General features: G+C 49.6%; 6 protein-coding genes across 6 annotated transcripts; 3 read left to right on the top strand and 3 right to left on the bottom strand.

Moving 5' to 3' along the window:
- Window positions 1–877: 877 nt before the first annotated feature.
- On the top strand, window positions 878–3019 carry F5J12DRAFT_906920 (uncharacterized protein; the record flags this gene model as incomplete). The annotated part of the gene is made up of 9 exons (XM_051748843.1): window positions 878–902; window positions 1331–1407; window positions 1459–1687; window positions 1757–1824; window positions 1873–2066; window positions 2115–2274; window positions 2328–2400; window positions 2643–2927; window positions 2976–3019. 9 exons carry the CDS (start codon window positions 878–880, stop codon window positions 3017–3019), a joined length of 1155 nt encoding a protein of 384 aa, XP_051597125.1.
- Window positions 3020–5190: 2171 nt separating this feature from the next.
- On the bottom strand, window positions 5191–5725 carry F5J12DRAFT_914736 (uncharacterized protein; the record flags this gene model as incomplete). The annotated part of the gene is made up of 5 exons (XM_051749129.1): window positions 5191–5296; window positions 5348–5407; window positions 5459–5518; window positions 5570–5629; window positions 5684–5725. The coding sequence occupies 5 exons, from the start codon at window positions 5723–5725 to the stop codon at window positions 5270–5272; spliced, it is 249 nt and encodes an 82-aa protein (XP_051597124.1). The 3' UTR covers window positions 5191–5269.
- Window positions 5726–7909: 2184 nt separating this feature from the next.
- F5J12DRAFT_850650 (uncharacterized protein) lies at window positions 7910–9367 on the bottom strand (the record flags this gene model as incomplete). The annotated part of the gene is given in 6 exon segments (XM_051746519.1): window positions 7910–8393; window positions 8445–8555; window positions 8615–8738; window positions 8795–8965; window positions 8977–9128; window positions 9345–9367. Coding segments are annotated over 4 exon segments (625 nt in total), but the record flags the coding sequence as incomplete, so codon positions are not given.
- A 570-nt stretch (window positions 9368–9937) lies between these two features.
- Window positions 9938–12193, top strand: F5J12DRAFT_850638 (uncharacterized protein). Its single transcript, XM_051746518.1, has 2 exons — window positions 9938–10623; window positions 10685–12193. Exons 1-2 carry the CDS (start codon window positions 10346–10348, stop codon window positions 11880–11882), a joined length of 1476 nt encoding a protein of 491 aa, XP_051597122.1. The 5' UTR covers window positions 9938–10345; the 3' UTR covers window positions 11883–12193.
- Window positions 12194–12787: 594 nt separating this feature from the next.
- F5J12DRAFT_895683 (uncharacterized protein) lies at window positions 12788–14527 on the top strand (the record flags this gene model as incomplete). Its single annotated transcript, XM_051747855.1, has 1 exon — window positions 12788–14527. One exon carries the CDS (start codon window positions 12788–12790, stop codon window positions 14525–14527), a length of 1740 nt encoding a protein of 579 aa, XP_051597121.1.
- A 101-nt stretch (window positions 14528–14628) lies between these two features.
- Window positions 14629–21308, bottom strand: F5J12DRAFT_956398 (uncharacterized protein; the record flags this gene model as incomplete). Its single annotated transcript, XM_051749871.1, has 8 exons — window positions 14629–15072; window positions 15120–15661; window positions 15723–16316; window positions 16375–16687; window positions 16736–19503; window positions 19557–20630; window positions 20680–21181; window positions 21219–21308. The coding sequence occupies 8 exons, from the start codon at window positions 21306–21308 to the stop codon at window positions 14947–14949; spliced, it is 6009 nt and encodes a 2002-aa protein (XP_051597120.1). The 3' UTR covers window positions 14629–14946.
- Window positions 21309–21855: the final 547 nt, after the last annotated feature.

Genomic DNA, 21855 nt, shown 5'->3' with positions numbered 1-21855 from the left:
CCCCTATCATATACAGTCATGTTCACAACCTACATGGTATAATATTGAGCCACTACTATCCAACTTCTATGATGCCTGTGTGGACATTAGTGTGCCCACTTGGTACTCTAACCTCTTTCTATCTTGCTTCTCATGGGTATGGTGCTGAGGATGTCAATCTCATCATCAAAGTCTACAGAAATGCGCATACAAGTGAACAGTTCATTACATTGCTTGCAAAGCAAGGCATGGCCATCAACAAAGCAAAATTTTTGCAGGATCTCATAGATCTATGTAATAGGCATGATATCTAGAGAGATGCAATATTTTTACTGGTACTGATAGAACTACATGACAAGTAGATGAAACCATGTACACTGTACTTCCAACCTTCGCATTTGAGAAGACCAAGGGTGATTACATAATTTGATGACTACCTACCAGCCAATTGAATCTCATCCCATGACACTGGCATGTTTGTGGCAAGTACCAGAACCTTATTTGCAGAGTGCCCCCTTCCATTCTCCCAGACTCTGATCTGCACTACCATCTGATAAGCCCACAACCACAACACACATAAAGCACAGTGACCCTGCAATGGTTTGGCTTGCCATACTGTGGCAATGGCCTGGAGATGGGGGTGTTTTCATTTGGTAAGGTCTTATACAATGGTACCATACTTATCTTAAAATACCAAACATGTAGTTGACTTGCTTTCCAAGTGAATACTCATGGAAAGAAGGATTGAAAAAAATTCCTGGCTTCTCTCTTGGGTCATTATCATTCATGGATTGGGATTGCAGGCAATGGCCACACAAGGTGAACACAATTTTTTCTCATCTCCTGCACTCAAGGCTGAGCCATGATGATCCCCAGGGAAAAAAAGAAAACATACCACATGTACTGTGAAACCTTTGATGAAAGTAGGCATGCTTTCTCTCACACAGTTCAATTTTCTGACAACTACCACTGCCTTGTCACTACTCACAACCCACCTATCTGACTTCAGACTACACCAAATGGACCTGCAGACAGCTTTATGGAGGCCTCAGACAATTGGGGGAATGAGGACAACTATTGGGATGGAGATGCCTATGGTGTTGCACCCAGCAGATCTGTGCAGCAAACTCAAATCTCAGTAAGTTTTTTTTTGAACTGATAAGACACTGACCTTTTACAGGACAGGATGACCTGTTCAAGGAGTGGGCAGGGTTCAATGATGAAGAATATGGTTATCACGAGGAGTATCTCTTTGAAAAACTCTGGCTTGAGAGCCATGGTGATGCTGCCAAATGGTGTAGTTGTGAGGTGGCTAGTGGAATGCCAAATGAATGACTCTTTCATTGTGAAGATTGTCATGGGGTCACATTGTCATGTCAGACCTGTTGTCTAGCAACTCATCAATGTTTACCATTACACAAAATCAAGGTGAGCTCATCCAGTTTATAATACATCCCACCCTTCACAAATCATTTGCAGAAGTGGAATGGAAAGTTCTTTGAGCATGTCACCTTAAAGCAGCTTGGCCTCATAGTTTGGCTCAGTCATGAAGACATGTTTTGCTACTGTCCAGAGCATGGTCATTTAGATTTTGTCATCATCGATGTCAATGGCATTCACCCTGTTAATGTGAATTTCTGTGGCTGTGAGCAGTGTGTGTCCCATTGCCAACAGCTTCTGCAATGTGGTTGGTATCCTGCCACCATCTGTAATCCAAGAACAGCTTGCACCAGAACAGTCTTGGATCACTTTCTGTGACTCACATGGTCAAGTAAAGTTTCAGCATATGAATACTATCACACACTGGAGTGTCTTACAGATAATACAGGTATTAATATGCTAAAGGTATGTGGTATGGGCCCTTAGTCTAGTCCCCACTGATGTGCATCTCAGAGTCAGTATCATCCCTTTTTGTGCATGGTTCATCAGTTCTGCCACATGAAACTCCTCAAAAGAGCAGGGAGGGCAAGCAAGCAAGATGGTATTCATACCACCAAACCTGGTGGGCTCACTGTGTTGTGTCCTGCATGCCCACAACCAGGCATGAACTTGCCTGATGATTGGAAAGATGCAGAGCCCTCTAAAAAGTTTGCTGGACATATTGGGCACTACACATATTCTAATCAAGGCCTTAGGTTTCTTTATTTGCTCATCATCGCAATAGATGCCAACTTTCAGCTCAAGAACTGTGCATGTGCATCTGACCAGGATCCAGGCCTGCATACCAGCCTTGCCTACTTTGTTGCCAATGGCCTTTACAATGAGCATGTACTTCAGTTTCCTACACAAGAAGATGTGCATCTGCATGTAATATGTTTTTGATTTCCTGCCCTTGACTCTCGATTTAGATCAGCACATGTAACAGTTTCAGGTCTATGGCTCACACTGAAACCAAGTTTGCAACTGGTCTTCATACAATGGGTGTAGGACTATGCCTTTGCACCTGACATGAATTTGTACACCCATGTGGCATGGGCAATTTGCAAAAAGGCAAGTGGTAAGTACACATCTATACACCTTCCAGTCACATCCATTCATAAATTCCCAGCTACTGTAACATGGACTATTTTTTTTTTTGGCTATTTTCCCCTTTCTGCTCCTTTCCATGGTCATTTCCTATGACATTGCCTGTTAATGGAAACTCAACCTTGCCTGAAGGATAGACCAGCTCCCCAAACATCTATGTCTCCCCCTCACCATCATTGCATTGTTGTTTGTGTTCAGAATTCTGAAGTTCCATGCCCCTGCCCATTCTGCCTCATGTGCTATACCCCATTCTCTCAATCTTCTGCCTGGTGTTGGCCACACTGATGGCAAAGGGGTAGAGCATAACTGGTCGGAGATCAATTGTGTCACAAATAGTACAAAAGAAATGACATCCAGTGCAAGGCATGATACCATCAATGACCACTTCAGCCATCACAACTTCAGAAAGCTTGTTGGTCTCAGTAAGCATGAATCTTGTGAAATGGTGTACTGTACTAACAGCAGTGAAGGATGTTTACTTCATGACAGGCTCAAAGCTGCCATTGCTGAGTGATCTCATCATTGCACTACCCTGGAGGAATTTAACACACCTATTGGTGCTTCACAAAGGGAGACATGGACCACTATGATCACTGCATGGGAAGCTGATCAATCCAAACCAAATCCATATGCTGCCACTCAGTGTTGTATGTATTCCTGTTCCTTGTGTTATGTACATTGGGTCACCAGATGTGATTGCAGTTCCAACCAAGGCTGAGGTTTGCTCCCAGATGGCCACTGATGACAAGGCTGTGGCTGCTCATGGGGAATTCAGCTGCCATAAAATGTCCCCAAGCAGCTTTGTTTCTTTTGGGTTGGCACTTGAAGAAACTCAGTACATGATTTTCCTTCAGGCCTAGACAGATAAGCCTAGATTCAATGCTAGGCGAAGTCTGAAGTCAGACATATCAGCTGAATTACAGCTTTGGTGACTCAAGACACAAGTTTACAATGACATCATGCTGTGCTCTTCCATCAAATCTGACAGTTTCACAAAATTCAAGTGGTTTACATGATTGGCATTGAGAGTATTGTTCAATGGTCCAAAGATCCTGAAGCTGAAGCTGAAGCCATCTGCTTGTGCATGCCATTCGGAGTTGTCTCCAACTGAGCAGATGTCTATCTCTGATGACATTTCTGTCATTGAAGCGCAACTTAGAGAGGCACAATGTCATGATGCCCTTGGCAAGCTTCAAAACTACCTACATATGCAGACTCATTTCACCAAATATCAAAACATGAACATCTGTGGCCAAAGGGCAAATACTCACACAAAGACACTGATAAACACACTCTCCTCAAAGATTGGCAGAGTCATACAGAAGTACTGGGTAACTCATGCAGTGCTCCTTGTGCTCCATGGTACAGGTCCCTGGGAGGAAGAGCTGTGGCCACTGCAAACAAAGGATGTGTGTGGACTGACTGCATCTACATTGGGTGACATTGATGATCTGAATGTCATCATTGGTTCCAACAGCTGCCAAAGGTCCAAGAAGCAGTGTGAGGCTTTAAGACATGGCTTGGGTGAGGGATTTAGAACAACATCTTGGATCTGGGCATGTGGGACAGTGGCAAGCAGTGATGAGGGGATGATCAAAGGTACATCAATATCTACATCAGCACATCATTCCACTAAATCAAAATTGTTTTAAGCACTACACATAGAGTGGGCAAAAGCCTGTGCCTGAGTGGCATGCTGGTCTGAAGAGGTTGAGTTTTTGCTGGAAGAAATGCAGTGCATGGAAAAATTCCTTGAGTACAAGGCACAGTGGTGGAAGCAGTGTAGGGAATCCCCCAGTGGTGTCATGGTTGATAGCCTCATAAGGGATGGAATTTGTGCATATGCAGATTGACAGGCCACTCTGCAACACCAGCTCTCTGATCATTTTAGCATGCTTTGGCATCAAGCAAGGACCAATGTTGAGGTTGAAGATTGCACCAAATTTTTCAGCATCGATGACAATTCAAATAGCAGTGCATATGAGTTGGGGGACAATGATCTGGAGGACAATGATCTGGAGGACAATGATCTGGAGGACAATGATCTGGAGGACAATGATCTGGAGGACAATGATCTGAATAGCAGTGCATATGAGGTGGGGGACAATGATCTGGAGGACAACAATCCAAATGGCAGTGCATATGAGGTGGGGGATGATGATCTGGAGGATGACAGGACAGATGAGGAGTAACTGTTCTTACTCACCTGCCTATTTAGTCAATATCCACAGTTGGAAGATTGTCCTGCTATTTCCGAATGTAAATCCTATTGTAGGGTTTAATATGATTTGATTTTGCAAATATATTTGGTGGGGATTGAAATCTACCAATGTCCTACAGCTTACTAAACACCAGGTAAACACTATTGAGTGGCTGTGTGGTGGCTGTGTGGTAGTTGCTGGGGGTTTGGTCAAATGTGCTGAGTGCAGGGACTGGTAGTTGCCATGAGTTGTGTAACTGTGCTTGTGGTAATTGCCATATTGCTAGGTCTAAATCTACAGACTCTGGTGGTATGTCATGACAGAGAAGCACATACCCAGATTGTTGATGGTAATGACCTCATTGGGGGGAGGGGGTTCTGCAACCTCTCAATAGTATTGATACTGAGTTTCACAACTTGATCATTGAGTGAAGCACTTTTGAGTGCCAATACAAACTCCATGGACTGGCACATATGTGAAAGTACAGCAGATTGTGCAACAGTTTCAATGTCAATGATAGGATGTGTCCTCTGCTCATACTGAATGTCAGCAAATGCTGCCATTCAATCTAACCCAGGAGCCAGTAATTCCTGTGCTGGAGATTAGAACATGTAAGTTTACAGTCACCTGAGGTTACTTACTTTGTCTGCACGTGGATCAACAAGTGTCACAGGTCCATCCAATCCAGGAGCTGGTAACTCCTGCACTGGAGATTAGAATGTGTAAGTTTACAGTCACCTGAGGTTACTTACTTCATCTGCACATGGATCAACAGGTGTTGCATGTCCATACAATCCAGGAGCTGGTAATTCCTACACTGGAAATTAGACCATGTAAGTTTACAGTCACCTGAGGTTACTTACTTCCTCTGCACATGGATCAACAGGTGTCATAGGTCCATCTCCCTCGGGAGCTGCTGATTCCTATGGTTGATCTCAAAGTGAGTATTTTACAGAATAAAAGATAAATTGACTCACATTTTCCTGAGTGTGTGCACACTTACAGTGTCCATTATCCATAGTCTCGAGTCACCTTTTTGCCATTGCTTGGATAACAGCTGTGCGATGAGCATGCAACTAGCCACAGCATGTGTGGGGTTTGACTTGGGACGATCAAAGGCACTCTTTTTCTTCCTCGGTCCCAGCCTCAGCAAAATGGCAGTACCAAGTTGCCTTCAATACTGGGTGAGGCTGGCCAAAATTGTACCTGCTGCAGATACATATGTATGGAGTCATTGTCACAGGCATTGAGGAGACTGGAACCGTGTGAAACGCTGTGGACACAGCACTGTGTACGTCCAGTGCGTAGTGTAAAAGATACATCCAACATACCTATCGCAACACACAACATAGCCCAAAACGGAAGGAGTAATATTGATTATTGACCATGTCATATTTGTCACATTACTTTCACATCCTGTCACCTCACATCACACCCGGCCATAGCCAGTTTTCACGAGGCCTCAACCCCTGAATTCTTAAGCTGATCCTTCTCGCCGACCGTAATATGGCATCGGCACTTGCAGGTAATGACCTCGAAGTCCTATGACAATCATTTTTGCGGAGCCCCTAGTCTAATAGTTGTTGCTGTTTTTTGTCTTTAACGTTGTCTGGCCCGACATAGGTTGCGATGTCGATGCCAACAGTAGTAGCTGTCGAGAGTGCAACTGCGTGTCGATCCCATCAACAAGCGAAGCTCCGTCTGCTTCGACTCGCAGCGCATTGTCATCCCGGAACTCAGTCCTCGTTCACGATGGCCCCGCCTCGTCGCCGAAACGTACTCAGTGCCATTGTGAAAGAGACAGGGCTCTATATCCGACTTTTCAGACTCAGACTTGTCTCGCCAGCCTGCGTTTCCGGAAGTCGACAAGCATGTCGTTCTCGAACTTTCATTTCCACGGTCTGTAAAACTATCCAAAGAGACAAGCATTGCACACCACGATCCAACTACGCAATCCTAGACTCCGGACGAGGATGCAGTCGCCCGTGAGATGTACTGATTCAATGCCTCTTACTCCATGCTTGGTACATCGCTCCATCATCAGTTGTGCCAACTGATGTCCCTGGATCTCGATCCACAAGTCGACGCGCATAAAGCGGACAAATCCAATTACAGTACTACTTCGACCGTGTTGTGCAGCGTGCCAGGAAGTGACGGATGCAGCACGTTCGCAGGGAGGCACGGACGGAACGTTTTTCATCCGCTGCAAACCATTGTCGGTATCACAGCACGGACAGCCAGCCCCGCACGATCACAGTAGCTGGTAGTGCTGCCTCTGCATTCTATAGTTTTCTCACCTGCGACATCCCATTAATGACTCACCTTCAAGAGGTCATTGGAGTCCTTGTTTGTCCCAGATTCGGGTACCACAATTAGCTTTGCATGGCATATCAGAAGAATTTGATAATGACGGTGAAGAAGATCAGGTCTTCCCTCTCCCGTCTCCGAGGCGTTCGCCATGTTCTTCCGCGACTCCAAGGGCCCTTGGCTTCTTTATCTTATTTACAAGTTGGACAGACTTTGACGGCTAGATTCCTCGCCATCAACCTGCTCGGGAGAATCGTACATTTACGGTCAACATCCTTGCTTCCCTGTGTCCAATCTCTCCACCGTTATCCAACCGTCAAGGGAACCAGGAAATAAACTCTCACATCTCCCAGCCTACGTCACCAGAAAGTATCTTTCCTGGGAAGGTACCTCTAAACTAACACGTCAATCTCGCATTTACCTCTTACGCCGAAGAAGGTGCCTCCCTCTTCCTGTTACATACGTCTGAATCCATAGTCGCGGACTCTTTAAGTTAACCTTCCGATCATGTCTGATTAACGTGTCATCAATGCTTCGATCCCAGATTATTTAGAGTCAAGAACATGGAAAGAAGGATGATCCTGGGCCATAAATGATGTCATACGGAAGGAAAACGAATTGATCCGCGGTGCAAAACGGTGAGGTTTTCTTCACTGCCTCCTCGACTTCTTTTGGCAGATCACCTACGAAGCCGCATGAACTGAGAGTTGGATGACGAACACACGAGGTAGCACTTGCCTGCCATCGATCTCTTCGTGGACCTACTCACAGGGATCGCCTTGATGATATCCATGCCACATACATATCTCCTGCAAACGGGGAAAGAAGGGCACTAAGTGTCTTGTATTAATGCGACGAAGTAACTGGGGCATTAATGTGGTTAACTGTGCTCATTGGTGACTGACAACAGGTATAAGTTTGCACTACATGACTAAATAGCAGGGAACGATACTGAGTACGTATGGTTGTCAATCAGATAATAAGTGGACGTCAAGGAAACCACAATCACCCCAGGAACAACGAACGGCAGAGATACCACAGAAGAATGCTGATGTCAGGCAAACATCCAGCAGGGGGAAGGGGTTGGTGGAAGTGTCCATCTGGATTATGCATGTGTATCAGCTGAGTCCGACTCAGTGCAGGCATCACAGGTTTTGATCACATCATTTGGAGAATAGCCCATGCAAGCACTGACGCGATACCGCCTGTAAGCCTGGCCAACAGTCGTTCTGACTGCGCTATTCGTGGACGAGGGCGTCGCACCCACTGATGTAGTGCTAGTTTGAGAACCGGAGAAGGGGCTAGTGGGGCTGATCACACTGCTGGCAGGGGGTACCGAGACGACGCCAGTGCCAGTCGCAGGGGAGTTAGTTGGGGAGACTGGGACATAGTCAGTGGAGTTGAATGTAGCACAGTGAGATTGTCACCAACACTGGGACCCTGTCTGAGACGCCATAGCATATGAAGTGTGGTTTATGTGGTTTTGAGACGCCGTCGGGGGTGGAGGCAGGGCACCCACTTGAATACAGGACGTCAATAGCTCTATCCGACATTTGGATTAACGTTTAACCTCCGATCGTGCAACGAAGAGAAAGACTTACGGTTAACTGCGCTTTTCGTGCTACTAGTGGTACTGGAGCCGTCGAGAAGCTGACTTATGCATTCGAGGCAGTTACGGTAGTTTTGAATGAAATTCGATGTACAGCACAGGGATGCTTGACAGCCCTGTATATGTATATGCATCGTTAGAATTGACACAACGAGTGAGTAACATTGCTTGCCGACAGGCTGGTATTGTTCGATAGAACACTACAAGCAGTCGCACACTGTGATACGACGGAGGCATTGTACAACGCTTGAATGGCGTCCACGCTGTATGGACCAGGGCCGATGTTCTGAGCACCGCTCACGGCCACGAACGCTGCGATCACAAGTGAGGCGACTCGCATTTTGGAAGATTTTTCTCCTGGCACTTGTTACTGATTCAGGGAGTGCTCGAGGGTAAGAGGAGATGGCCTAGAAACCGCACTAGTGCCCAATATATAATGCGCAACGTGTTTGCAAAATGAAGCCTAAAAGTTGCTGCGCAGGCGCGCAAAATGAAAGATCCAGAACCTAGCAGGTGTTTTCGTCCGTGGTATCGATACGGTCCATCCGGTCTCTGGTCGCTGCTTTACCCTGTGTGCTACAAATCTATCATGACGGATGTCGATTGGCCACTGTGCTGCGACTGCTTGAAGCCTCACATACGTAAAGGTCACAACTGCAATTCGGTTCGTCAGTGGGTCTGGGGTCTAGACACACAGCAACTGCATACTTACATATACATAAATATATAAGGGGATCCATTGTCCCCAAGTATGTTTCACCAGTGCGTGCAGGAGATTTCGGCCCCGACCAAGAAGCGCAAGAGAGTGGGAGAAATGGTGACATCGCAGTATAACCCTTTACAGTTCAGAGGGGGCCGCGGGCCGTGAACGAGGCACCTCGACGGACGTATCCGATTGGCATTGGGCGTCTTGAGAGGTGCACACCGGTTCTACAACAAGTCGTGTGCGTATTCGATTGCGCTTTTCCATTATGCAGACCGGCGGCGGCATGACAGATGGCAAAAAGACACCATCTTTGTTTGGGCTTCTCCAGTGATTCAATGATATCGGTGCCCCCTCACCACGGCCCTTCGGCATACTCCGGGCATAGTGGCCACAGCAATCTGATTCAATTCTCCACGCTAATGATGAAATCGAGACAGGCAACGATTGTCTTCCGTCGAACGAAGACTACAAGGACGAGGCCGTCCCAGCGCAGGCCCAGCCTAATAATTTCCGACTCGGAAATGTTCCAGCAGCAACTCAACCGAATTCTTATATCGGGATTCAGCCCACGCACCGTAACCATGTTCGCCCTACGGAAACTTACCCTTTCCCTTGCACCGGCAGTCAGACCGGTCTGCAGAAGGATAAACCATTACATAAGTACTCGACTTCTCTTGGACATCATATCAGCACGAAGCATACCATGGAATCGATGATGGGATCACCTCAGACATGAGATCACCACCATGACGGTATGATGAAACACGAGATGGACTTTAGTGCTGTGTGAATGGACCCACTTGGCGAGATCAGAACTCTACACCTTTTGGAGGAGCAGGCAGAATTTTGATGGTAGTACCAACAAATTACCAGTTCGATTTGGTGAAGCATCAGCACTAGTACGTAATTGCCCCGAAGTCGTATGACAATCGTTTTTGCGGAGCTCCCAGTCTATTAACTGTTTTTTTTTCTTCTTCTTCAACGTTGTCTGGCCCGAGTCGCTCTCCGTATGTTGTGATGTCAACGCTAACAGTGGTAGCTGTTGAGGGTGCAGCTGTGTCGATGCACGCCGACCCCAACGACGAGCGAAGCTCCGTCCGCTTCGACTCGCAGTGCGTCGTCATTCCGGAACTCAGTCCTCGTTCACGACGGCCCCGCCTCGTCACCAAAACCTACTCGGTGCCCTTGTGGAAGCGGCGGGGCTCTACATCCGGCTCTTCGGGCCCAGACTCATCTCGCCAGCCTGCTTGTCCGGAGGTTGATAAGCATGTCGTACTCAAACTTTCACTTCCACGGTCTGTAAAACTATCCACGGAGATAAGCATTGCACACCACGATCTAACTACGCAATCATAGACTCCAGACGAGGATGCAGTCGCCTACGAGATGCACTGATTCAATGCCTCTTACTCCATGCTTGGTACATCGCTCCGTCTCAGTTGGCGCAACTGTTGTCCCTGGGTCTCCATCCACAAGTCGACGCACACGAAGTAAATCACCAACCTCACCCATGCGGACAGATCTAATTACAGTACCACTTCGACCATGTTGTGCGGCGTGTCAGGAAGTCACGGATGCAGCACGTTCACAGGGAGACACATGGACCGAACGTTTTTCACCCGCTGCATACTATCGTCGGTGTCACAGTACGGATAGTCAGCCCCGCACGATCACAGTAGCTGGCAGTGCTGCTTCCGCATTCTATGGTTCTCTCGCTCGCGACATCCCAATTAGTGTGGATGAGGTTGACAAGCGTCGCCGATCAATTGACGGCGCCTCTATCACCAGCTCGAACGTGCCAGGAGATACTAGTGCATCCGTGGAGAAGCCGCTTCCTGTTGCACCAGACTCACCCTCAAGTGCTCATGGGCGTCCTCGTTTGTCCCCGATTCGAGTACCGCAATTAGCTACTTATCAGATATCAGAAGAGGTTGATGATAACGACGAAGAGGATCAACTTTTTCCTCTCCCGTCTCCGAGGCGTTCGCCGTGCTCTTCTGCTACTCCAAGCCCCTCTGCTTCCTTATCCTCTTTACAAGCCGGACAAGTTGGCCGGGGCCAGAACTTAACGAACAGTTCTTCGCCATCAAACTCGGCAGAATCGTCCACTCATGGTCAATATCTTTGTCCCCCTGCAGCCTCATCGTCCTTGCTAAGCCTTCCAAAGGCATTGGCGTCTAGTATCTCCTTGACAGATGACCCTCCCCGTGCGCCGTCACCAGACCTCCTCGCCTCTCTACCACCATTATCCAATCGTCAAAGGAACCGGGAAATAACCCCTCAGATCCCTCGGTCTACGTCACCAGAAAGCATGTGCCCCGTGAAGGCACCCCAACTTAACACATCAAGCTCGCTTTTACCCTCTACGCCAAAGAAGGTCCCGTCCGCTTCCACCGTATCACCCCCGGCTTCGCCGGTTTTGTCCACGTCACCGCACTCAAGGAGACTTCTCAGGTCATTTTCTGGGAGTTCCCCACGGCAACTCATTGCAGATGTCATTCGAGGTGTTAGCGCATTTGGAACGGGTGGGGGTGGGCTCAACGTGCAAATGTGAACCATTTCTGGATGTGCTTCGGATCTCGTCTGCGTCCTGTGATTTTCCTGGCTCGCGACGTCCAATATCACCTTCGTTTGTACATCTTTCCCTGCTTTTCACTTATCCACTTTCTCCATCAGTCATACCCTACTGAGTGTACCAAGCGTAATTACTGACAAGTTAATCTTTGTTACTCTGTTGTCATCGCGCTTTAGCTTGTAGTTCTTTCCTTATACCCGCTGACCGCAACACAATTCTTCGTATGACTGCTACGAATATGCATCTTTTAGTCATGAATTCATAGCATCCGGAGGCATCTTTTGGGTTGCACTGATCACTTAGCCACCTGATCGGCCGCTGATGGTGTGATACCCAATTGTTGATCAACTGATCAGTATTCAATATCCCCACGGTATTCTCTCTATACACCGGTATGACCGAGCTCGGGCCGCACAGCATCCTTGACACGAGGATGATGTTCGACATTTTGACTTCTCGCCTCACCTTGGCAAGGCTATAGTTTACCGAGCACTTGCAGGGACCCGTTGGCCTGGGTCAAGCAGACAATCAACTCGGAACCCACTGTGATGACTTAGTGTCTTTAGACCCGATCGTCGGTTCGGAGGCTGATAGAAACAATTTCATTAAGGACTGCCAATGGGCATATTATATACCCGTTGGCCAACTGAGGTTCCTGACATGGACACCTGGTGCCTTTACAAGGGGTTTGTAACGACAGGGATAAGGGTGCCGACTCTAGCACCTTTTTCTTTCCCATTCACCACTTCGTTGCCAGTTGGACTCGAGATGTCTGGAATTAACAGACAAGGACACCCTTATGGACTGGAACCGCACACACGAGGGTGAGTTGTTACCTTTTTCTTTTCTTTTCTTCTTTTTCTACGTTTTCCATTTATTTTTCCATGCTTTCATGGACCAGGGTTACACCAGCGCACGGCTACCCCGCAGGAGCACAGTCTGGACCAACATTCCTACCCCCTGGAAGTTCCCCTGCGTCATCATTCCCGCAGGATTCGCGGCAGAATAGTTTAGTATATACCATCGAGCGCCAAGCTGCTTCTCGGGAGAGAAGCCAGTTGCCTGTCCATTCGATACTTTCGGGCACTCAAATCCGGAGCTCCCTTTCTTCTTCTGCTGGGACATATGCACAACGTCTTTATGCCAGCGCAAAACCCAAGGAGAAGGAGCCATCTCTCCCGTCACAAAATATCGCTTATTTGGATGAGTCTGTGGCGCCTCCCAGATCTGCCAATCATCGTACCGTGAACCGGCGCCACATCAACCTCGGACCACCGCCTGCTGAGCAACAAATCGAAGCTTTGAGTCGAGATTTCAGTTCGAAAGCAGTTCTCTTATCGTCTTCTCCCCCCTCACCTCACCGTGGTGAAGAATGGGATAGATATCCGGGAATTTCCGACGAGAAAAGAGCAGTGCCTTCACATACAATAGTGTTGGCTCCGTCACGTACCTCACCGCATTCACATGACCACCCAATACCCAGCCCCGTGATCGAGGCACCCCAATACGAGGCCCCAGCATCGTCCTGGACAATCCCTTGCGGTGGGCCTAGCGAAGTGCCACCGAGCTCTGAAAACGCACCCGTCAATGTAATCCAGTCTTCTACCCCAGATACAGCACCCACCCTCGGTACGCTGCCCCCGGACTCGGAGGATGTAGCAGAGGAAGTTCCTCCATATACTCTAGTAGATGAAACGCCCCCTCCTCCGGAGCTGGATGCTGACCTTGCGGATGCAGATGCAGGACATGGGGAATTGAGTGCTCAACTTAATTCTCCCGCCAGCGGGGATTCGTTCCCTGTAGTCCCATCGTATACTTCTGTAAATTCACCGCCTGTAAGCTTTCCAGATCCTGGACAGCGTGCTCGATCGCCCGCTGTGTCCACCGCCAATGGTACTACTCAGCGGGTCTGCGAACCACCTTCTGTCGTAGGTCGTAACGAGCGATCTGGCCGACAATCCACCATATCATCGCGCTCCTCGTCTACAACTTTGAATATCGAGTTCGCGACGGATCTGTATGGTCATTCTTATGGCCGTCAACCAGCAAACTCCATCCGTGAACGCACTCGTTCCACTAGCAGTCATGCCAACACCATCCTCGCTCCACCTCCACCTCTACCTCCACTTATGTTCCCATTGACAACTGCTACCGACGGGATGATGGCCATGCACGGTGGCAGAAAGGCTGGGATCTCTCCTATATCGACTCGGGTAACGCCGCCACCGTTTCCATCAAAGAATACCAGCCATATGTCCATGCAGTTACCCGGTGACAGTTCCTCGTGGAACCATTACCACCCATCAGACGGGTCAGCTATACATACATACCCAACAAATACTACTGGGATGTTTCGTAGGCCCACCGGCGATTCCACTCTTCAGCCATTACCCACACATTCCTCGCTCAGTTCACCCTCGTCTTCACCTATATCACCTCACTCTTGTGCTCCTCAGCACTCCTTATATCCTGCACCACAACAGCCTCCCCGCAAACTGCGGCGGCCCCAGCCAGTGCCTAATCGTGTGCGACGCCCATCCACTGCCCCTTACTCACCTTCTGGCACGGGTGGTGGGTTTCAAATCCAGCAGACGCCCGGGTTTCCTCTGCCGGGTCCCTGGTAGGGGAAATCCTTTGCTTTGTTAGATTAGAACCGCATACTACTCCCTTTGAGATTTCTTGGACGAAATGAAATTTGTTGTACGAAACACGTATAGTTACAATCATGACTTTTGGTACACACTCATTCTCTGGACTCTTGATATTCTAGGATACATAGCTAAGCTCACACTTGTTTGCTGTACAGAAATTTACCACGAAACCAGGTTACGGTTGTGACAAGAACCATTCCATTCTCAAAATGTCAGATGTACTACGACATAGTACTTCGCAAAGAATAGAACGGCTCACTATAGTACGAACTTGTGTCACGAGTTTGATACAGAGATAAAGGATACAGCATAGGGCAATATTCATAGCATGGGTCAGATGTGAGAGCGAGGTTATAATGAACAGTAGTGCGGGACAAGAATTATTGCGCGGATCAGGAAAGGGCATACACCAAACCGTCGCAGAAGTGTTCCCAGGTCATACGCGGATGGGCCTCGTCGACGCCGGAGTTGGACGCCCGCGAGGCCGGGGCCGACTCAATCGAAGGGTTTCCGATGGTCTATGAAAGCGGTTAATCAATGAGAAGAAATAAAACCAGCCGCATACGCACGTCATGATGATGCCTTGTGAGACATTCGCCAGGCCGGTACCGAGGCTGACGTTGCCTAGACTCGTGTTATTCTCCTTGTTTTCTGCTCCAATTTTTCCCGCACTCCTCTTGCTCCACCCTAGTGCTGCGCGTCGGGCTTGGGAGGCGACGCGAGGACGGGGAGGCAGTCCGAAGACTTGCTCAGGCTTGTCCATCGATGCCAGAGCTTTCTCGTCTGCAAGCTTCTCAATATGTTCAGATAAGGTGTTAACGTTGGGATCGATGGCAACTTCTTGGAGTGCATTACATCTTGGTTGGGCTGGAACAATATCGGTGGCGGCCACTTTAGCGATGGGATGTACAACGGCGGGCCTAAGTTGTTCTGCGGCTGGAGAGGGCGTATGCGACGTCATTATCGTACGCGGGTACGGAGAAGGACGACTGTTAGCTCTTGACCTCATACGGCGTGGACCCAATTCCGATGGGAGAGGTTGGTAATTCTGGATCGAATGTTCAAGTAATGCCTGCATCCCAGACCGGTGACGTGGTGGATCGAACGCTGAGAAAGAAAACAACAGATCAGTCTCGAACTACCCCCACGTCGGTGACCACCGACGTACATTGTACTGCAAAAATGGAAAATGGAGTGTCCATCCAGGTGCGCTTGCTCTCGGTGACAGCGTCCTGCGCCTCATCCCTCAGAGCGTAGTACTTCCGAAGGACCGTGATGCCCCCTTCTTCGTCCCATGGAGAAATTGAATCGACCGAAGATGTCTCAGGGTCGACGACGAAAACACGCGATGGACCCATGGTCTTCGTCACAGATTCAGGCAGCTGAACCGTCTTTGTTGCAGATCCAGGGGTGGATCGATCGGGAGAACTAAAGGGAGACAGGGAACTGGTCATTTCTTCTTCGATAGTTTCGTATATTGACGTTCTCGATGCCCGAGCTTGGGAAATGCGTCGACGATGCCCATGGCCGCGAGCACGCGGCCGCATTCGATCAAAGGCAGTAATGGCCGCGGGATGCGTAACATTTGCAAGCATGTGATTGAGTTGAGCCAAATCAATGCTCGACTGGGAACCCTCGGAAAGCGACGAGTACCCATCGCAAATAGAGAGTGGAGGAGTCTCCGCACCGGAGCTGGAAGTGCACGTACTGGAACGGGAACGCGTTGTGACAGGCGGCCGGGTAAAAACTGGTTGTATCCGGACTAGGACAAGCCGAGATTAAACACGGAAACACAATGTGTAGATGGAAATAACACGTACAAGACCCGGAAGTATCTTCACCGTTGGCTGCGAGAGCAGTATTCTCCAAGCTTTGACGTTCCAAGAGACCGTGCTTAGCGCGGATCATGCGTTCGTCTCCAAACTTGAATGAATTGATTGTGGAAGCGATCGATGGCTTGGATTCAATGACTCGAGATTTATCGGGAGAGTCGTAGTCTCCTTTCGTGCCCTTGAAAACTGGCTTAGGTAGCAGATCATTCGGTAACTGTTTGCGCCTCTCCACGCGAACGCAAGGTGAAGTCTCGATCATAGAGCCTACCGAGCAGCGTCGAACATGTCCGCCTCCAAGCATCTAAGCAAAGTTTAAGAAGATTACTTTAACGGAAACGATGACACTTACACTGATCATCGTGTCATCTTCTTGCGCGGGACTATGTGTACTGGAGACACTGAAACTTGAAATTGGCCGGTAGCGAGGAAGGTCGACATGTCGGGCGTCCATTGGATCTTTGCCAAAGAACATGGAATCCGACGACGAAACGGACGTTCTGTAGCCTGTCTTCTCAAAGAGCGAGTCCTCTGCGGTGGTCTTTTGCAACTCGTTACGGCTGTCCATGAGAGAGTCATATGAAGTACGGTTCTCAAATTCTGCAGAGGCAATCCGTTCACTGCGCACACTTCCCGCGAGACTTTCTGGGGGTGAGGCGGAGATGGACGTGAGTGGCATGCCATGGTCGAACGCAGACTCGAGCATTTTATCCCCCAATCCTGGGCGCCCGAGACGAGCATCCGAGTAGTTACTAAGCACCGAATCCACAGAGAAATCTGGCCGGTGTCTGGCCCACGCTGCCCGACCACCGCTAGCACCGCATAATGCGTAAGATTGCGCAACGCTGCTGATGCTAGTGCTGGAATCACCACGACGATGATGAGCAAAGCTGCGGTTGTAAAGGCTGATAGGGGGACCAAGAGAGGTGACAGATGCAGAAGATTCGTGGCGGCCGTGGCTGCGGTTAGAAGGGTGCAGTTGCGAGTGCGCAGGGGCACGGAAGTAGAAACTGGATGCATCACTGTCGACTCGCCTTCGTTGGGGCTGCTTGTGAATGAAGGAGAATGTATCATCAACCGTTGTTGACATAGAGAACGAGAATTCGTCCGAGTACCGCCGTTTATCTTGGTTAGCAATCGCAGCAAGTGACCCGTAGTCGAACGGATCAACCGAGCCAGCATGCAAAACACGACCGTACGAAGATACCGACGCGATGCTAAATATTGATTCGTGTTTCCCGTGTCTCGAGGTCGCACCAGCACCTGCATAGAAGCCCGGACGGTTGTCATGGAACTCGAAGCCTCGTCTAATCTCAGTGAACGAGTCAAAGCCTCCAAAACTGAGGGCGGATGAATTGCGTTGATGACCGTTTCCAACAAGGGAGTTTCGTACGACACCTCGGGCACTGCGTTGAGAGCTGGAATCCGATTGCAAGCGAGATCGAGGTGGTTGGGACGGGATTTCCACGGCCTTAGCAAAGATAGATTTCAAGAGTGAGCTTTCATCGGCAGCTAGGCTTCCTGTCGACAGCGAGTGGGCTACAGTTGGGGGAGGAATGATGTCCGACAAAGTAAGTGGCGCATCCTCCTGGGAGTCGTCCTCAACGACTGTGGGCGACGGCTTGCCACCAAACTTGAAATCCCTGTTCAGTTCACCATCCGAAGTGCGAGATCCCATTGAACTAGGTTTGCGCAACATTTGAGGCGCGATGATGTTCAACAAGTCGTCGTCTGACGCGGTGGAGGCGAAGCTATCGGTGCCAGGGAGGAGCGATGCCTCAGCATTGACGTCGGCAGGGAAATCAGCAGGGAGAAGTTCGCGAGATTCGTAGTCATCTGGGAGGCTAAATGTACTCTGTCCGGCTCTTGACAATTCGTCCTGCAGAGAGTTCTTGGGCACAGGCGGGACATCACTCTGGAAGAAATTGCCAAAGTCATAACGAAGGTCGATCTTGGCAGGGGTGCGGAAGGCACACTCCAATTGCTCCACGAAGCTACGTCGGTGCGATGCGCCAGATTCGTTGAGTTTATTGATCTCCCCAGTGAAATCGAATGATTTCTTAGTGTCCTCTTCAGAGGACGATAATGCTCCGGCTTCCTCGATATCCGCTTGGCGGTCATCTTCGTCGATTAACGTGGCACGGAAAACAGGAAATTCAGGTACTCCGTCTTGTGACACCGTTTCGGAACCTGGAACAGGAAGGGGCATCTCCGGAGGCAGTCCGGGCGAGGGTAAGGGCATGTTAGGATTGAAAGACAGTGTATCGTCAAGCTCCTGATCAGAGTTAGACAGGATGACTTGAAGTTCGTCTGGGATATCAGAATCAGGATCGCTCGCGTCAAATTCCTGCTCTGCCACGCTACCGACGGAGCCCCCCATCGTTCCGGTGAGGCCTAGGTTGCGTCTAGCTTCAGGAGGAATCGGTAGACTGCCGCTTTGATCTTGGACGGGGACAAGAGATGACAGTTTTCTGGCATGACCCTGGGCTTTCTTGAAGACAGGAGATGCCATTGAACTACCATGCGAATCTGATTTCGAATGCGCCGAACCGAACGTAAAGGCCGAGGGAGAGCGATCTGTCTCCTTGGCATCGACACCAAGGACAAACGGTGGGACAGCGGGAGATGACCGAACTGTCGCAGCAGCCCTGGGGACTTTGGATACCGCTGGTCGAAGAGCTTTGAAAACTGGCGGTGGATCAGATGCAGGGGCGGGAGTCAAAGTACGTTTGTGTGTCATTCGAACTGTGGGCGGGTCCTCCTTAGGTTTAGCTCTGATGGTCGCTGGGGACGGCTTCGACGGTGAGATGCTGGCATTTAGGGTTGCCCAGGGCGCGATATTTTGCCCAATCTGCACCTGGCCGACGGTAGAAGACGGCTGACCATAAGGTCGAAGCGAAGTGATAGAAGCGACATTAGTGCGCAGAGCTCTGACTGGACTGTCCATCGTAAGGCGATTCTTCAAAGGTGTTGGACTGCCATGTTGGTCGAGCAACGATGGTGAACGATTACTTCTCGGGGACAGATCACGACTACCTGGAGTGGCTTCCAAATCCAGCCTATTGATGAGCTGGGCTAAATCATTGGTCGCAGCATCCAGGAGCGAGATAACAGCATTATCTGTTCAAGAAGCTTAACCACAAAATGCATCAAGCACCGCGACTAGTACATACCGTCACCGTCATCGTAAATTGCCTTGGGGCGTGACCGAAGTAGAAGTTGTTCAGACATTGGACGGCGGGTTCGCTTCACAGGGGTCTCAGTGGAAAGCTTTCCCTCGTTCGCCGAACATTCCTCCATCGTGGCCTCCTCCACTGTAACAATGGGTGTAACAGGACTGGGAGGAGCATCCTCCTCTTGACGTTCAGAGAGCGTCCCAGGGAAGATTGCCGCCAGCGGTTTCCTCTTCCTACTATCGGACGCTTGCCTATTCGAATCCCTCTCGCTCTTGGACTTCTTGCTTTTCTTGTCTTTTTCCTTCGTGGCCTTCTTGCACTCTCTTTCTTTCTTTCGGTTCTCTTTGACAGTCTCCAACCCCGCTTCGTCCCAACGAACAGAAATAGAGGAATTGGATGATGCACCTGAAGCGGTTGACATGGGTCGAAGGGAAGACGCAGTAGACATTGTCGAGCCAGATCGTCCACGTGCCAGAATCCCGCCTCCTAATATATTAGCGGAATCGACAGAGAGCCGACTCCCAACGCCATTCGAAGCCAGGACTGACGAAGCCGTGGACCCGCTCCGCGATGAGGGGAGACGCATAGTCGACGGTAAACCCAAGCCCAAAATGCTCGTTTTCCTCTTCCCCAATGACTTGGTGTCAGTCTTGGACGCCGCGGGGCTTGCGCTCAGCGCACCCGCTTCGAAGCTGCTGCCTGAGTAGCGTGCGGTTTCTTTCACCTTTGTCTTCTCCTTCTCCTTCTTTTTCTTTTTTTTCTTCGCATCGGGTTGTTCTTTGTCCTTCTTATCAGCGTCTTCTGTGGTGGTAGGGCCCTTGAGCTGAGCCCAGCTGCCAATACGAGCAAGCGAACGAACGGAACGCATAGCTCGCATGGCAACCGAGTCCTTGCCATTCCCCAATGCGCCAGCTCCAGGCGGCGCGAGAGTTGCAGTTGGTGTAGGAACCTGGAGGTACTCTACAGGCGCCCTGGGATGCTCTGTGAGGATGGGACTGCTAAGCAATATACCCGAGTCGAGCGAGTTGAAGCGCGTGCGTGTGTCGGCTGGTTTTGCAGCTGGATCAGGGGCTAGGGGCTCGTTAGTACTTTATGAAAAATGCATAATTCGAACGTGTACATTTGGTTTGCTCCTCCTTCTCTTTAGAGTCTTTCCTTCCGCGGCCAATACTCCACCACTTCTGGTTCTCATCTACCTTCACCTTCAACAATCCCTCCTTCTCCTTTTTCCCACTCTTCTCCTTGTTCTCCTTAGGTTTCGTGACGGAAGGAACATTCGTGATTTCGCCCAGCGTTCCCCATGTCATCCCATCAAGGGCAGCGCGTGATTTCTTCTTCCTTACCAGGAGTATATCCCCGATGTCGGGGTCCTCCGCAGGGTCGACGTAGATTTCAAAGCCAGTCCCACTCTGCACGGCGGCCCCTACGCGTCGCGTCAGGTCGGAAAAGTCTTGCTCGCGCTCCCCTCTGCTTGAGGAGGATCCCAGAAGTCCAAGCTTAGACTTCTTGGGAATGAGGCGCTTTCGGGGAGGATCGCCAGATGACTTGGGTGCGAGGGGAAGCGGGCATGGTTTCTGCTGTCCATGGCCCGACGGCAGGCGGATGGAGCGACGCGTTGTGTTCTGAAGGGGTCGGTGCAGTAAGACGAATGGTGGGGACCTGGGATTTGGTTGCTGGTGTTGTGAATGGGGACGATGAGCGAACGCGGACAGTGTCCGTAGTAGTTCGTGACAATAATGACAACGGCATGAGCTGAAAACAATAAATCTTGTGAAGTCGTTATGTGCAAGAAAATGGTTGAGACCGTGAAGTCGTCAAAGTCGTTATGAAAACAAATTGTTCGAAATTCAGAAAGACGAATAGAAAGGGGAAGAAGACTGTGCCCCTAGAGGCAGATTGGTTTCTGTTGTTGTTCTAGGTCGTTACGTGCCCAAATCTTGACGGTCGGTAAGCGTCGTTAGATCGTGTGTGCGTTGTTTGAGTTTCTTGATTCGAAAACGGATCGTTAGCCAAGTAACCTCGTTAGTGTCTTATAGTCAGTAAATGGAATCTCTGCGTCGGCCATGTCAGCGGGTCAGCGTCACGGATAGGGTCCAGCGCACTTACCTTGAGAGCGACGAAGCAGAAAACTCACGGCCCTAAGTGACAAGGCTCGCAGTCACGGCGGCAGTGGAGTCGACGGAGGCGAGCACTTGCTATCAGCGACGACGCTAAGGGAAGAAGAGACCCGACTCCAAGTCGAACTTGTTTGGCCATGTGGGGGAGCATATTTGGCCAAACAACGCGTAAACAAATC

Source organism: Pisolithus orientalis, assembly GCF_024613125.1.
Source record: "Pisolithus orientalis strain OTSU chromosome Unknown F5J12scaffold_32, whole genome shotgun sequence".
NCBI lineage: Eukaryota > Fungi > Basidiomycota > Agaricomycetes > Boletales > Pisolithaceae > Pisolithus > Pisolithus orientalis.
Note: the sequence above shows the minus strand (reverse complement) of the source record. Positions and strands in the feature narration are given on the sequence as shown.

Excerpts from the sequence above, each read along its gene's own strand:
- F5J12DRAFT_850638 (XM_051746518.1), top strand. The coding sequence starts at position 10,346 with ATGTCAACGCTAACAGTGGTAGCTGTTGAGGGTGCAGCTGTGTCGATG. Across the intron at positions 10,624-10,684 it reads CTCAAACTTTCACTTCCACG|ACTCCAGACGAGGATGCAGT; the intron begins GTCTGTAAAACT and ends ACGCAATCATAG.